Below are 17,029 nucleotides of genomic sequence, written 5' to 3'. Positions count from 1 at the left end.
GCCAGACTCTTCCCAGTGGGACCTGGTGAAAGGAAAAGAGGGAATGGGTGCGAACTGAGATACGTGAAATTACATTTAAATGTGAGAAAAAAAAATTTTTTACTATGCATGTGTTAAACACTGGAACTGGTTGCCCGGGGAGGTTGTGGACTCTCTGTCTTTTGAGATGTTCAAAACCCTCCCTGGCACAGCCCCAAGCAACCTGCTTTAGTTGACCCTGTTCTGAATGGGGAGACTAGACCTCCAGAAGTCCATTCTAACTGAAACAATTCTCCTTGTGAATCCATGAGATCCATTCAGGTACCTTAAAAAAACCCTAATCAACTCTAATTTTACCTACACAGTAGTGTACAGGCGCAGAGCACTTCACAAATTTCTCAACTATGACCCTACTACACAGGTAGCTTGACTCATAAGAAACATTTCCTCATGTCTCAGAGGTTTAAACCAATGATGAGAGATAAGCATGTAACAGTATCTCAGAATCTGCCCCTGAGCCCATCTTCAGTGTATTTCTCATTTGCCAGTCTTCAGTGTGACCTAGCTGGGTGTGAGGGGGCTTCACTATTGGGTCTAACAGGTCTCTGCACCAGGTCTGGGCAGGGCATGGATGCTGGTGCCCACTGAGGTTTGTATACATCCCCAGCTGAGATCTCTTAGCAGTCTCCTTTCTGTGGGGTACTGCAACAAGTCCTGCTGCTCTAAACCATGAAACGAGTGTTGAGAAATCCTCTAAATCTTCTTGAGCCGCTGCCAGGGCAACAAAGTAGGAAAAGAAATAGAGTTAGCACCGTTTCTTTGTTGCTTTCAAAGAAGTCCAGTTAAAGACCTTTGGTAAAAGGCCTCTTTCCCTTGTTGATGTTTTCCCCTGAGTTTCCACAGCCTTTCAGGCAGGGCAGTATCTCCCCCACAAAGCACAGGTAAAGGCCTTGCTCCCCTGCCCCAGATGCATGTCCTGTGTAAGTTGTGTAAGCCTGTTGTCTTTTGTCACATTATGCCCACCTCTGAGCAGGGAGGAAGCAAGCCTGTGAGCCATGGAGAGCCCTTAGCAGGCAGTGAGACTGGGGCAGGCTTTCAGCAGGGTGTCAGACACTTTTCAGGGCAGAGACAGTCCCTGGAATGCAGCAGAGTACTCAGGCCTTGGGCAAGTTTAGACACATGTTGATGCATAATACAAGATGGAGCCTATCAGTTGATATCAGACTCTTCCAGTCAGTCACAGGGTTGGGTAAGCATGTATGCCATGCAAAATTGGAGGTAATGTAACTACCAAATCAGTGATATGGAAATGTTTCTTGTCATTCCTGGTTGACTGTTCCATTGGGAAATCATTCTATGGGCTATGGGTGTTGAGTAGGGGGCAAGCACCACAAATAAAACTGTGGCATTAATTTGGAAAAAGCGGAGTGAACACAAAGTGGAAGGGAAAAATAAAAGATGTCATATACAGAAGCCACAATAATGCAAAACATACACTATCTAATAGGAATAACTTCAGTTTCTTCTGAATTTGTTCCATTTGTGGACTGGGTCATTCCTGAGCAGTTCAAAGTGCAGGACTGGAATCTAGGAGGTCTAGATTTTCTTCATACATTCCCAGTTGCTAGCTCATTGTGTGTCTTGAAAACTTAAATATTTTTAAAGGGTAAGACAACCCAAAAGTGAGATGAAATCAGAGCAACATTTTCATGTAGAAAAAGTGACTTGCACTGACGTAGAACTCTCCTGTTTCCTTCTCACCTGCCCAGAGCAAGTGCTGCCAGTAATTTGGTGCCCAAGGCAGCCAGGCCCTTCTCCCTGGGCAGCAGGAGGTCCTTCCTCACGGCAGACCTCTTGTGACCAGGGGCAAAGGGCGCTGCAGCTGCAGGCTTTGGGTGGAGGCACAGACCAAGCCGTCCCGAAAGCGAGGCATTAGAGCGCCTGGCAATACACTTAGACTTCGAGGAAACCCAAGCACACCGTAGTCTGGGATGGGATAGCTCCAAGGGACTGATCTTTCTCCTAGAGGACAGGGTGGCGGCATAGGACAGGCGAGGAGCATGGCTGGGTGGAGGAGAGCTGCAGAGCCTTGGAGGAGCTGCGGGCCTCTGGGGGTGGGCACCGGGAGCAAGGAGGGGGCGATGGGGAAAGCAGCGGCAGGAGATGTGAAGGAGCACCCGAGGTGCTGAGGAGGCTGAGCTACGGGGAGAGATTCAAGCGTCACATCAGGCCTCGGGGGCTGAGCAGCGGGTCCCTCCGCACACCCGCACCAGCTCAGGCTGCAGCAGGGCCCGGCTCCGGGGTATCGCGGAGCCGGAGTCCCGGTGAGCGTGAGGACGACCGCTGCCCGGGCAGGGAAGCCTCGCCCGGGGGGCGGTGGCTCCGGCGGGGGAGGGACGGGGTGCGGGGCGGTGCCGGGCACAGGAAGCGGAAAGCGGCAGCGGCAGCAGCGACGGCGGCTGCCGCCGGGGAAGGTGGCGGGGAGCGGCGCGGCGGCGGAGGGTCGGGTCGGGTCGGGTCGGGTCGGTGCCGGCAGCGGCATGGGACGGCCGCGGGAGGGAGGTGAGTCCGTCCGTCTGCCCGTCTGTCTGTGCGGGGCCGGCCGCGGTGCGGGGGGGCAATGCCGCTGCCCCCACCACGCCCTCCCGCCGCCGGGACCCCGGTGCTGGGGCGGCGGGAGCAGCGGTGTGGCAGCCTCCGGCTCCCACCCCTGGCCGCAGGGCCGGCGCCCGGCCGGGCGGTGCTGCTGAGAGCCCCAGCGGTGCCCGCTGCGGGGCCAGCCCGCCGCGTCCCGCTCCCCTGCCCGGCGCTTTCCGGGCTGCGCGCTGGTTCCCGTGCCTGGGCGGAGGTGGGAGGCGGCCGGGGGCCTCCCTCCTGCCGGCCGGAGCTCTGCCTGCCCGCCCTGAGGCTGCTGGGGCGGCGGGTCCGCGATCTCGGCATCCCGGGGTAAACCCCTCGGTGCCGGCGGGGGCCGCGGGCGCAGCCCCGCACGGCGGGCAGCGCTCTGGCTGCCGAACCTCGCCTTGGAAGGAGCCCGTGTGCTGTTCGTGCGTGAGGCTCCACGCTGGTGTGAATGGCTGATGGTGCCTTGCCTGCCCACGCCGTGTGAAACAAACTGCTCTGTGTCTGGGCTCATCCCGCTGGGCAGCACGGGGTTTGGTTTTTTATTCAGAAAATTGTCACGGTGGTGAACTAACTCTCTTATGCCAAGGGCTGAAGTCTTTGAATTGCGGAGTTGGTGAAAGTGGCTTGATGGCAGGGTTTTCGATGTGGGGAGGCAGGTGGGCGATTCTATGACTGTTTGGAGCAGTGGGATTTCTTTGGCCCCGGGTTTGTCCGTAATGAACTGCCCACAAGATTTGTGCAGCTATAAAGAGTTGAGAAATCGAGTCACGCTGGCTGGAAGTGCAAATTAGGATGTTATGAAGTATGTTCTGTGATATCATTGCCTGTGAGCTCAGCCTGACTTCGAGGAGGAGAGCTGTGGAGAAGGGAGCTTCAGCAGTGCTTTGCCACCTTTGAAAAGCTTCGTTTTGACCATGCTTGGCTCTTTTCCCCCACTGGGGTTTGGCTGTTTAGCTGGCCACAGCTACAAGACCAGTGTTGGCTCTGTGATCACTTCAGTTGTTAATTTTGAAAAATAAATGTGAATGGAGTCTTGTAGCAAGCCTCCTTTAAAAATGTTCCCTATAGCTGAAATTTTGGAACTATCCCAGGCTGTACTGGAACCAGCCAGGCAAACATTTAACTGCTCACAGTCACTGACCAGCAGCTCCCAGTGATTGCTTCTGGCCTTTTGATTTTGGTTAGCAGTGGCGGTTGCTCCTAGTGGCTCTTGTCTTATGAATATGTGCACCTGGAGAGGGCTTACTGTTGTTGAGAGACTGGGATACAGCATTAGGGAAACACTATCAAATGACTGCAGTTGTCCTAGCAGAGCTACACGTTGTGTTGTTGTAGCCTGCCTTCCTTACACCCCCACCTTTGGCAACCAAGGCGAAGGATGGTGTCAGAAATGTGGCTTTGATGCTATAGGGCTTGTTGTGATGTGTGGGGACCTGATGGGCAGACCCAAGTGGAGAACTGTGATGTCCAGTTCTGCTGGTGGGAAACAGTAAGTTTATGCTTCTCCATGTCTGGTACTGTCATTCGGAAGAAGAAAATGAACCCATGTAAAAACTATCTTAGTACTTCTTTTAGTTTCTCATTAGCCTGTATGTCAGAATTTTCTGACTTGGGTCAAATTAAAGATCAGTGGTTTTTTCCCTCAGGGGTAAACACCTTTGCCCTCTCTCCTTGCAAGGACAGAATAGCACTGGACTTGTACAGATTTGAGCAGGAGGGAGATAGAGAGAGACTCCATACTGTGTAGTCCCACTGTGCTGCATACTGGGGATTTCTTCTGGGTCTGTCAACTTCTTTTTTGTTCTAAATTTAAATAGAAAATGCTGGCAGATATGCAGTGTCTTAAAGGAAGGGGTGCTCTTTCAGTAGAGAAACCTTTTGCAGTTCATACCTTTTAATGCTAGCTCAGTATCTAAGTGCTATGGCTAAAAGTAAATATTGAAAATGAGGTACAGGTACTGCCTGCTGGGATAGGTAGAGTCAGCAGTGTCCTGTGAGACTCTTTTCCCTGTTTGTTTCAGTAAGGCTTTAAATGTCAATATGGAAAATTGTATTCCTGGGCACACAGGTGCTCTGGTGTCATGAGGGTGAGGCCACAATACCTTGTACCATGTTTCATGGCTCTGGGATGAAGAGGTGTGCTGGAAGGTCTGGCAGCACAGGAGAGACGTACGAGTGAGGTAGCACAAGCTTTCACCAGTCTGACAGGATGTCACTGAGACATAATTTGCATGATAGTCTTGAATGCTCATTGAGCTTGAGAAACTTGGACAGCGCAGATGTGGCTCTTGGAGTGGGCAGAGGACATCCTCCAGGGAAGTGCTTCACAGACAGGCCCCATGTAGAGATCTTCCAGCTGTGTAACAGGGGGGTAGGAGGCTGGGGGTTACTGCTTGGAAACACCACTCACTTGGGTGGTGGTTTTGCCTGGCTGTTTCTCTTGTCAGTTGAAGCAGCACTGCTGTGTTTTCAGAGCCGTGTTGTTGCACGTTCTGACTGAACAGTGGATTGCTTCAATAAACCAAGTGGCTTTTCTTGCTGAAACATCCGTGTCATGGGCTAATGGTTTCCAGCTTTGGGGCTGGAATTTCCAGGGGATCTATGAAATCTTTCTAAGGAGCCTCTGAGAAGCAAAAGAAAAGAGAACCTGTTGCTAGAGGGATTGAATTTGCTGACTACTAAACATTTTTTTTTTTTTAAATGAAGGGCTTGCAAATCAAGAGCCACCACCATAGAGTAAAAGCCCTGGTTTAGTTATATATATATATATATATATATATGGCCAAAATTGACCTTATTTAATGGCATGCAAAAATAAATGAAAATCTTTTGGAAAAACTTTGTTTCCCAGAGCTCGTTGGCCGTTAAAACTGAAAGTCTTGGCTCTGTGGGTAGATTAGCATGGATGAACTTCTGTGCTTACAGATCAAGTTGCTGGATTGGGGCCTGCTCAGGAAATTCAAAAGCAAGAGGTTCCTGTGGCATTGCTCATAGGTCTTACTATGTCTGCAGTTGAACACAGCAAGTTACGCAAGCTCTCGTTTTCCTGAAGTGAATAATGGGAATGCACTGCAGCAGTACTGTGCAGCCAAGCCAATGCCAGAGCTGGAAAAGCTTCCTCACTGCTTAGCCGTCTTTTAATTGTTTTTACTTTTGAACCCTCAGCGCTTGAGGTTCGGTGTGTTTGATTTGCAAAGCTCTTCGTTTCACTAAAGGAAGGAAAAAAGATTTCTCAGTGCAATAGCTTGTGGGCATCCATTACCCTGTAGACAGCTGGTGCTGTTTAACAAGTGAGGCTGACGGCGTTTGGAGCTGAATTGTGCGCACATCCTCACGGACACTTTTGGCTGCTTGTGCTCCAGATGGCACTTCCAAATACATATAACTTCATGAACTAACTGGTAAATCAACTCTAATTGATTGCAAGTTTTAAACAGAGTAAGACTGAAACTGTACAAAGATTTCAAAGATGAGCTGCTCTGGAGTTATTTGCCTCACTTCACAGGGGAAAATCCATCGGGGAAGCATGGGATGTAAAAGAGAGCTGTTTGCGTTTGCCCTCTTTGATTTAAAGATGTAACTTGCTCTTTTAAATTTCTCTTGGGCTGGGAGCCAAACTGTGCTCCCTTGAAGACAATCACAAAGCAGACTTCATTGGAAATGGGATTGGGCTTCCAGCGTGGAAAATAGCAATTCAAAAGAACTCTTTTTGAGATTTATGAGCATATGAAAAGAGGGAGTTACAATGAGTTGTGTAGCTGCGTAGAAACTGTAATTACAGTGATCTCTGCAGTATTCAGGGGTAACTAAGTTTCTTCACTGTCATGCAGGGTGTGGCAGTCCTCCTTGCCAGGACAGGGTCCCAAAATTTACTTTGGGGTGCCCTTACCATTGTTTTCCATCTAGTACTTGGCTTCTTTCTGTTGTCAGTGAGTAAGGGAAAGGCAAAATGAGAGTGCTGGCCCTACTGGGAGCAAAGTTCTGGGTGTACAGGTTATACAATTGTCGTGGTGGAGGCAGAGGAGGCATTCCCATCTCCCCTCTAGCTGTTCGCTTGTGCTGCTATCCACCCTGATGTTGGTTTTGATGTTTTGAGCTGTGCTGTGAACTAGGTCACGGAAAGGATCCAAGACAAAAGCGTGGCAGGGGGGGAGAAAAGGGATTTTTTGTTTTGTTTTCCAGCAGTGCTGTTTGCTTGCTGAGAATTGTGTTGACACAACCGAGAGTGGTGAACCGTGGTGCGGAGGTGGGAGCTACTTACACCAGCTTTCTTGTCAACGCTGAAATACAGTGCAACTGTACCCTCAGGCCAGAAGAGTTTTGTTTCATGCAGGGCCAGAAGCTCTGCAAACAGACCATGCCTTCAGCAGAGTCCTGTGACATGTAATGATCTTTTGTGAAGCCATTTCAGTTGGCTACATTAGACTCTGAACTCACTTTTTTTTGTGAAGGGATGAGGCCCCAAATGAAGGGGCTGCTGCTTTAACCAGAACAGTTGTTCTTGCCCAGAGGGTTAGGGTAGGAATCATCATTAACAGTGATTTAGTGGTAGAGGTGTGTAAAGACTGTGCTTGGTTTGGGTATGGTTGCATTATGAAGGACTCATGTAGAGCTTGCCTTCTCTAGGTCTCCTCAGGCTCTGGTGGCAGGCACTCTTGGGGTGCTGGCTAATCCAGGGTTGACTTCGGTCTATGCCATTGGAAGAGCTCCCAAGATGTAGTTTAGCTTGTTAGTTGTCTTTTGGTCCCTTCCTTACCTCTTCCACGGTAGTTTCAGAAGCTTTTCTGGGGTAAGGCTGCCTTGCCTTCCTGCTGTAAAATAGACGGGAAGGTGGGTAACCTGTTTGGCATGGCTGTGAGGAGTGTGTTTGGGCTGTGCTCCTCCCTCCTTGCCTGGGAGTGGTGTCTAGCAATCCAGGCTACCCTCTGTTGGACAAATCTAGGAAGCCTTCTTGACAATCAGCCTGGGCTGGGCACCAGGCAAAGCCAGCGGTCTTCTGCTTTTTCCAGCTGAGGTTGGGCAGATAAATTTTGTTCCTGACTGTCCTGTGAGTGCCTTGACAGGAAGATCTATTTATCCACTGGTGTGCCCTGAAGTCAGGGCAAGGAGATGGTGCAGAGTCCCTGAGTTCATCATAGAATCATTTAGGTTGGAAAATACCTCTAAGATTTCTGCTTTTGATGATGATCCAGGAGACCTGATGTTTTTTGGGGGCTGCCTTGTTGACTTTTCACAGAGCTGTGTCAAAACCGTTGCTCTTGCTTACACAGAAAAGGAAAGTTGGCGTGATCCAGCCTGCCCTGATGTTCCTGTGTTGGTCTTTCCTGCCTGGTGCCCAGCACTGCCTTGCTTCACTCACCATCAAATGGGCACTGCTTGTTTATGGTACTTGCCCAGGCAGCCTGTGCATTTCCACAGCAGCCTCTACCTGCAGAAATGTTCCCAGATGCCTCCAGAGAAGTATGATCCCGTGCTGATGGGGTGAGAGGGGTCAAAAGAGGAGCTCTACTCCCAGTCCCTGTCTCAGCTCTGATTCTTTTACCAGGTATCTGGGGGAAAATTCTTTCATGTGGTTAGAGGAAAAGGGTGAGAGTTTATGCTTTCCTAGAGGGCTAGGAAAAATACATAACCCTTCCTGATGTATGCCAGCAGCTCTCCTTGCTTTTCCTTTCCCTGTAATGCAGTGGAATGTATCTGTGAAGGTAGGGGTTGTTCTCAAAGAGACTCCAGTAACATGACAAACAGTGGTTTAAGACTACAATGTGTGTCACCTTTTGCTCATCTGAGGGTGTTTCTGGTCTGTGGTGCCTAATGACTGCAAAGTCCTGTGTAGCCATCTCCTCATAGTGCTTTTTGAACGTAGGGGGGTCGTGGCCTCACCCCCATTTATCAGAGGAAGACAAACACAGAGGAAGGATTTTTCTGTGGTTGCCTAGCAGGACAGTAGAGGTAAAAATCAGCTTTAATGAGTCACAGCCTATTGCTGGAGCCGTAAGCTACAGGCTGTGTGCAAATCTCGGGAGTTAATGAGTGTTAACATCACGTCCTAGGCTGGGGGATTTTTATTCTTGTTACTATAATGATGCCATCTTCCAAACTGTGCAGTGCCTAGGCTTTATGTGTTACTGTGCTTAAATCCATCCTCATTCCTTTCCTCCTGAAACAGGACCTTATGATCCCATCCTTATTTGTCCTTTCCGTATTCTCCGATGCCTTTAAGTTTTCTCGAGGCACAATATGCCCTTAAGAGCTTGGGAATCCTGTACACAAAAGGTCCCCACACCTTTGTGCTTTCCAAGAGCCCTGGAAATCCAAGTTTTGTGCTAATACCTGCATCTCTGGATGCAGTGGGGGTGCTTCTTTACTTCGTTGCAGATTGCACTGCCGGCCAAGGAGCCCAGTGGGGAAGAGGCTTCATTCTTTGGCACAGCTTGCATGTGGTAGAGCTCTCTTCTCTGTTACAAGCTTTTCTGGAGGTGTTAGTGGAGGAATCTTACGGCTGGCAAGAATAGTTGGCCAAAGCAGGATTTCTGTTATTGTCCCTCTGTCTTTGGGGAAGGAGAGGGCTGAAAGCGGTGGTTGCCTGTTTTATTGCTAACAGCTTTGAAAACTGCTGTGAGCAGAAAACTATGGAGGGATCTAATTTAATTTTAAAGTCGTCTTTTGCCCACTCTGAAAGTACTTTCATGGCTTTAGTCCTGTGTTGGCTGGGGGCAGGAGTTGCCTGGGCAAAAGACGTGTGAGAGTGCTCCTGTGTGCCACAGGAGTGCTGAGCTGTGCCAAGGTACCTCTGTCCTGTAGCTGCCACCCTTCCCTCTTCCCTATTTGCATGTGTTTCCCCAAACCGGTGATTAACTCCTTAACTCCCCTCCTGTCCATTTCTCTTATCACCTAATGCAGGATGTGGATTTGGAAAGCAGGTTGATGTCTACCCTTCCTTCCCACAGGGTTCAGGGGTTTTGACATGTAACTGTTGGGAATTGTTCTAATGTTCCCCTGCTCCTGTTCCAAAAAAACATGACCCTCTTCTGCCCTTTACAGATGTGACTTAAGCTGCTGTTCCAAATGGAAGTACACTCTAAGAAGTGTTGGCCCATATAAGCTAGATGTGATCTCTAATCACCTCTCCCCAGTGTTATTAGTATGTGTATATATATAGAGATGATTTTTAATAAAATTGAATTATTCGAGGCCCAAATTAGCTACTGGAGGCAAAGGTTACAAAGAGAGGGAGGTGTTCATAGTGCCATTGATTGTATAGTAACTAATGCCTGTATAATGGGCACACCTCGAAGTTGTGAAAACAAAGCAGGTTCAGGCACGGTGGGCTGATTCTCTGCAGCATTTCTCCTAGGAAAGTTGCCCTCACGCCCACCCCTTCCCCCTGTAAATAGTCTATAATGCTGCCATTCTGAATCTGGGGTTATTTGGGCTGTGTGTCACACAGGAGAAGAGATCTGGTGTTGAAGCCGAGCCTGGTCGTTTTTCTGTGGGTGAATTTTGGTATCTGAGGCTGCTGCGCCTTCTCCAAGTCTCTGTCTCTACCAGGTGGCCTAGTCTGTCTCTTCCAGAGTTTTAGAGCAATGGGCTAGACCCTGCAAAACAGATGCATTGAGTTCATTTAAAGCTCTTCAAATGCGTGTGTTTCACTAGATCAGAAAGAGGTGTTGACCAGGACAGGCTTGATGAGTGTGATAAGTGGCAAAAGTGAGGGAATTCCTGCAGTAGGAATGATGTTTTGCTTTGCTTAGAGTGCACTTCCATGCCTGTTTCTCGTTTCTTAGGCCGATCGTGAGAAGCCAAGCGCCCTCCCTCCCCTCCCCTCTGATCAGATTCCTTTTAAGTGAAGCTCGCTCAGTCTCTGGGGACCAGATCTCACCGATGACTGGGAAGCAAAGAGTACCCAGGAAAGCACTTTTACCACGGACTCCACCTCAGGAGCACCAGGAACTCATCTTCTAAATAAAATCTGTGCCCCTTCCGTGCAGACCCGATGTCTGCTGCAATGGATACAGAATCAACATATTCGGGATACTCCCACTACTCAGGTCACTCCAAAAAAGCTCACAGACAAGGGTAAGGAAATGTTTATTTTTAATTACTTACTGCTCTAAGTTAGGACATGTCCTATGGGGAAAAAAATTGTAAGCCAGGATAAAATCAGTGGGCGCACATCTCTGGAGGAGATAACACGGGGAGAGTCCTCATGGGGAACACAGGGAGACTTGAAGCTGCTAATTCAGTGATATTCAACCTGTTGGATGTATGCTGGGGTTATGTGTGGCCAAAAAGATTGGGATAGTGCCAGCGGAAAGAAAAGATCACCTAACTCCCCTCGTCAAGGGTGAGGGATGAGTGCAATATCTGGGGAGAAGACTTCTTAGACTTCCTAAACTGGTAGTTGCTGGTTGTCTTCTGATGCCATTTCTTTATTCTATAATAAGAAGTTTTCCTGCCTCTCCCCACCCTCCTCCAGGCGACTCTGTTAATGGTGTGTTGGGGTTTTTTTAAATAGAATTTGAGTGGTACTTGAGTAGGCAACAAGTCCTTTATCAGCATTGATTGGATTAGAAGTCAGGCTTTTCTGAACTTGAATAGCAAGTCCTCTCTGTTGTGGTAGTTCAACAGCCTGAAAACCCATCTGCTCAGAAACTTCTGATTATTTGGAAACATTTTCGGTTTTTCTTTTTTTTCCTATGTCTTCCTTAGTTTTACATGTAAAATCTGTGTCACTTAGTGTTTGCATCTTATTACTGAGCTGGTCCAAAATAATTTTGCAATTCGGAAGCAATTATCCTGTGTGGTTGGAAAAAGAATTCTTCCATGAAGTCTCTTTGCTCACAGTCCAGTTATTGAGTAAAACAGCTCTTGTTTGCCTTTTTTTCCTTCTTTAGCATCCAACCCCCAATACAGATTGCCCTTTTAAACTTAGAATGCTGTGTGGAAAGAAGCCTTCAGAGTTCCAAAAACAACATAAAAATCCTAGAGCCCTTAAATTGGAAAAAGTGTCATCCCATGAAACCTTTGGGCTTTGGTAATTCTAAGAGAGAGGCAGAGCTGGGATATTAATGAGGTTTAAGCCAGTCCCTGAGCACAGTGAGGGTTTCCAGTGCAAAGGCTGCTTTCCTGTCCATGTGGGAAGGGAGAGGAACACATTGGTGAGCAGATTGGTAGGGCTTAATTCATCTTGAGACTTTCTCAGATGAGAAGCTGTGAGGTCTGCAAGTGTACTCTGGAAATAAAGACTGGCCTTGTACCCTTGATGTTCTCGCTCTCTTTGTGAGAGGTTAACTTGAGGTTATTAACCAGTGGAAATAAACGTCACCGATTGTCCTACAGTGTTAAGGTCAGAGATGACAAGACTCTGCTTTGCAGGAACTAAAGCTGTATTGATTCACTCCTTATGTTAACTGGGCATGTCCCTGTGAGACACTTTATTGTAGGTAGAGAACTGTGTAGACCAGTAAATCCCAAATGGAATTGTCAGTTGTTTGGAGAATGCAGGCTTCCCTTTCAAGCACAGCACTGAACAGGAAGCTGTTTCAAGAGAACATGAGGTGGTGGGCGTGCATCTCTGTCCTCTCCTCTCCTATCACTGAGGGAGTGGTCTGTCCCAGCCTCCAGGCTGTCACCTTCTCTGGGCAAGATCCCTTTCTACCTCCTCCAAAGCTCATTTTGTCACAGCCTGAGTTTATGTTGATCAAGAGATGGACAAGCTTGACTGATCTAATGCTTGGGGCACCTTTTGCAGGTAGAGGTGCAGCACATTTCAGGCCCTGGAAAGTAACTGGTAACATTATTCTCCTCCTCTGTTTGCACAAGGAGCCGGGACAGACACAAATCTCCCCGAAGCAAAGATGGCAGTCGGTCTGAGAAGTCCGTCACTATCCAGACACCTCCTGCAGAGCCGCTGCTGGGGAACGACGCCTCTCGGGCAGAGGAGGGCCAGGTAAGGAGGGTGTGAAAATAAACATGGAGTGTGTGCTGTGTGTGTGACTTACTGGTCGTGGGTAGGAAGAAAGAATTGCTTGCATGCCATTGAGTAAAGAATCATGACTTATGGGTGCCCTGTATTTGTGCCTACAGCCAAGGTCTCAGTCACTTCTGTCTTCTTCTGAGGGCGTTACTTTTGACAGCACCAGTGCTGATGTGACAACTCCTTGGGCACTAATTTGCTCTGTCTCCTGAGTGTCATCTGCCAGGCTCTATAGAAACATCTGTTTCCATCATCTCACTGTGCATTATTCACGCCAACCCTTTCACTTGTATGTATATTTCAGTTTTTAAGCCGGATTTGCTCCAGGTAATCATGCAAAGTACATTAGAATCAGGATTCCAATAGGGAAAGGAGTAAAGAAATGTAAAACTAGTGTGAAATAGCTGTGAAGGAGGGTGAACTCAGAAAAAGCTGGTACATTAACAATGGGTTAAGTAAAACCTAGAATAATGCTGCATTTGGATTGCATGTAGGATGGACCCAGTGCTCTCTCTGCTCTAGCAGGTGATGTGAAGATGCATATTTATTTTCAAAAAATGTCTGATGCTGCAAGACCTGGAACGCAGCATCAGTACCTTCTGGGCTGGATTTGGGGTTAATCCTTGGCTGTTGTGCTCCAGTTCTGCCTTTAAAAAAAAAAAAAAAATAAAATCAGTGTCCAGTTTCCAGCCAAACTGTGTTTGGTGGTAGTTGTGACAGTATTTGTGTAGTTACTGGTGTGCTCATTTCATGTCCTGTAATTGGGTATTTTGTAATCAGATGCTTGTTTTCATGAGTCCCAGCTTTATTTCAAATAGTTCTAAAGGCAAATTCTTAAGTCCTTGTTTTCATGCAGACCTTCTCAATTAAAGCCAAAGCTAAATATGTTGATGTGTGAACCAGACTTTTCTCAGTTAGGTCCAACAACCATGTACCACTAGAGATTCAGCCTCATATTTCCTCTCCTGTGAGGAAAGGCTGAGAGAGGTGGGGTTGTTCAGCCTGGAGAAGAGAAGGCTCTGAGGTGACCTTTTTTTGTGGCCTTTCAGTATCTGAAAGGAGCCTGCAAGAGAGCCAAAGAGGGACTTTTTACAAGGGCATGAAGTGATAGAACAAGGGGGAATGGCTTTAAACTGAAAGGGGGGGGTGGGTATGGATTGGATATTAGGAAGAAATTATTTGCTGTGAGGGTGGTGAGGCACTGGAACAGGTTGCTCAGAGAGGTTATGAATTCCCCATCCCTGGAAATGTTCAAGGCCGGGTTGGATGGGGCTTCAAAGAGCCTGGTCTGATGGAAGGTGTCCCTGGCCATGGCAGGAGGGTTGGAACTGGATGATCTTTAAAGTCCCTTTCAACCTAAAGCATTCTCTGAGTCTGTGGTTTCTATACAATTGCACGTTTTTTTGCATTAGGCTGTGGTTCACTTTTTCAAGTAGAAAGAGTTGTAAGGGGTAGACTGTTACTAGGGTTGCCTGTTGTCTTCTGGGATGTAGCCTTGAGCTGCTCTGGTGTTCCTGTCCCTTCTCTTTTCCTCACGATTTTGCAGCTCATCAAATGGAGGAAACTATGCAGAACTATTTAATGCATAAACATAAAATAGTTGAAATGCTTAAATTGCTTTATTGGAGATGCTGTTAAAGAGGGAAATGTGGTAGGAATATGCTGCCTTTCAGGACATACTACAATGCAGATATCTCTTCTGGGGCCTCTGCTTTGGTGAGAAGTGACTCAAAAAACCCCTCATATTAATTCAAGATGCTGACTGTTTGTGGTTGGTCTGTCTCAAAACCCTACTGCTCTAGGCATGGGAGGTATTCATGTCTTGGAGTGCATTACAAGTTAAATCCCTGGAGCTGGGAGTTGTTCAAAGTAGTTGTGCTGCCTCAGTCTACTCCTTTCCCAAAGACTCTTTCCTCTAGCCCTTAAAAAGAAATGAATAAAGGTTTAAAATCGTGCCTGTCTCTTTAAAATAGATTGTTTCGGTCAGCATGGGCAGTTGGAGAAGTCTGAGGGAAGTTGTAAATGCTATTAATGACACAGGCTGCAGGAAGGTATTCTCAGGAAGAAAAGAAAAGTGTGGTTCTGAGTGAGCGTTGCAGCTACAAAGGTGCCAGGTGCCAAGCAGCAGAGCACATGCATTGCCACTCTTTGGCATGCATTTGTGGGAAGCATCAGGAGCCTTTATGTGCATGAGTCACTCCAGCAGCAGCTGTGAGTCAAATCTATACATGTCAGTGTAACTCTTTGGCTCTGCTAGCACCTGAAGGAGCAACTGGAGGCATTGTAACATGGGAGAACCAAAGCAGACATTGTCTGATGGTAGCTAGGGAAGAAATGAGACTTTCAGAACACGTAATGTAATCTGAACCTTGCCTATATGGTGACTGTATTTCAGGTAAGCCTCTCTGTGAATAAGTGGCATCTGACAATGGCCTGGGATGTAATACCAGAGCTACTTGGCAGTCTAGGATCCTCTGAACTTAAAAGCCCCATACCTGAAAATATCCTCTGTGATCACCTGTAATGTGTTGATTTAAGTAAACTTTTGTTAGATTGTCAACTACTGAGAGCAGTGCTACTGTAGAGGACAATAAAAGTGGAGGAACTTGCTGGAGGTGTGGTTGCTTCTGTTACGGATGGAAAAATAATGTGTGAACATGTTTTTGATTGTGTAACAACAACAACTGGCTTGAAACACTGAAATGAAAATTTCCCTTCCAGGTGCTTTTGTGGTGCAGTTGCACTGCAGAATTTGTGGGCTGGAAGAATACTAGTCCTTGCCCTGGACATGGGAACTGGTGATTACTACAGTTTCCAAGACTTATGTCATGTTACTCGTTAAATGTGCTGGAAGAACCACCTCTGGGGGTACAGTGAGTGGCACAGCAAGCTGAGCTACCTGCTCTGCAGTTACGGGCTTTTAGCATCTAATGTTTATAGTCACTGGTTTGGACAGGTTGCTGCTGTTTGCAAACGTTTACTAATTGTCAGGGTTAATTATTCACTGTGTTGAAGGTGTTGCTTTTGCTATGTATTTTTTTTTCTGGAACTTAAGGCTGTCATAGCAGTCTTTCCAGGTAAGAAAAATAGAACATCTGGAAGGAATAGCCTGATTTTTTCAATGTTATTTCTGTTTATCTCTTCCTCCTTCAGGATGACAACTGGGGTGAGACCACGACAGCAATCACAGGCACCTCTGAGCACAGTATTTCCCAGGAGGACATTGCCCGGATCAGTAAGGATCTGGAAGACAGTGTTGGGTTGGACTGCAAACGTTACCTGGGCTTAACAGTGGCAGCTGTTCTCGGACTCCTAGTCTTCCTTACCCCCATTGCCTTCATTCTGTTACCCCAGATCCTGTGGCGAGATGATCTGGAGCCGTGTGGTACTGTCTGTGAGGGACTGTTCATCTCTGTGGCGTTTAAACTCCTCATTCTCCTGATTGGGACCTGGGCTCTTTTTTTCCGCCAACCCAAGGCAGATCTACCGAGGGTGTTTGTGTTTCGGGCCCTTCTGCTGGTCCTCATATTCCTCTTTGTGTTTTCCTACTGGCTCTTCTACGGCGTTCGCATCTTGGACTCGAAGGACACCAACTACCAGGGGATAGTGCAGTACGCCGTGTCCCTGGTGGACGCCCTGCTCTTCATCCACTACCTGGCCATCGTGCTGCTGGAGCTGCGGCAGCTGCAGCCCACGTTCACCGTCAAGGTGGTTCGCTCCACAGACGGAGAGGCGCGGTACTACAGCCTGGGACACCTGAGGTAGGTACAGGCCCTTGGAATCCAGTGGCGGACGTAAGTGTGGCTCTGCTGTGGCATGAAGCATCAGCTGCTCTTGAGTATGTGTTATTGCTGGTTCCTGAATCTTCCCCCAGAAGAATTCCTAGAGTCCCTCCGAAGTTACCAAACTGAACCTCTCTGCCCCCTCTCTGAGTGTGGGAGAGGCTGTACCTGCCTCAGAGGAGTCCTGTGCATTTCAGGAAATGAAAAGAGCTGATGTCACAACTTTGGGATGGTCACTGGCCAATGCCTGATGAGATCTTTAAGATCCTTCTCTGGGCTTCTTGCCCTTTCTCCTTACTGGAGGAAAATAGAGAGCTCTCCTTGCATAGCTGGGGCTGGCTTGTGCATTTAGATTGTACAGGCCAGGCACTGCTTTGGGAGCAGCCCTTCAGGCAGAGCATATCTGCTCAGAGACTCCTGTCAGCAGGCCAGGCCACGTGGCAGGGGCTGAAGGTTTAGCACGATGCTCTTTTTGCCATTAGGTATGGATCAGTTTGCTGGGCTGGATGTATCTGTGAGCGTTTGGGAGCTGTAGGTACGACATATGCATGCTGCTTCCACATTCCTGCTGGCATTAGTGCTTCTCTCAGCAACGGTACAAAAAAGGACAGGTGTCTGAACTGCCTTAGCTCCTGTGTCCTGCAAAGCTCTCCAGAAATCCCTTAGT

General features: G+C 47.9%; 1 protein-coding gene across 2 annotated transcripts in view; it reads left to right on the top strand.

Annotated features, from left to right (window-relative positions):
- The first annotated feature begins 2,470 nt into the window (after positions 1–2,470).
- The window catches only part of VANGL1 (VANGL planar cell polarity protein 1), a 45,887-nt gene continuing 31,328 nt past the window's right edge, over positions 2,471–17,029 (top strand). For both annotated transcript variants that reach the window (XM_039558732.1, XM_039558740.1), the window contains exons 1-4: positions 2,471–2,541; positions 10,389–10,680; positions 12,427–12,553; positions 15,734–16,341. In XM_039558732.1, coding sequence (XP_039414666.1) covers positions 10,598–10,680; positions 12,427–12,553; positions 15,734–16,341 — 818 coding nt within the window. In that variant the 5' untranslated portion in view covers positions 2,471–2,541; positions 10,389–10,597. The remainder of the gene's footprint in view (positions 2,542–10,388; positions 10,681–12,426; positions 12,554–15,733; positions 16,342–17,029) is intronic.

The sequence above is a fragment of the Corvus cornix genome, chromosome 1 (assembly GCF_000738735.6).
Source record: "Corvus cornix cornix isolate S_Up_H32 chromosome 1, ASM73873v5, whole genome shotgun sequence".
Taxonomy (NCBI): Eukaryota; Metazoa; Chordata; class Aves; order Passeriformes; family Corvidae; genus Corvus; species Corvus cornix.
The sequence above is the reverse complement of the archived record's forward strand: the minus strand, read 5'-3'. Positions and strand labels throughout refer to the sequence as shown.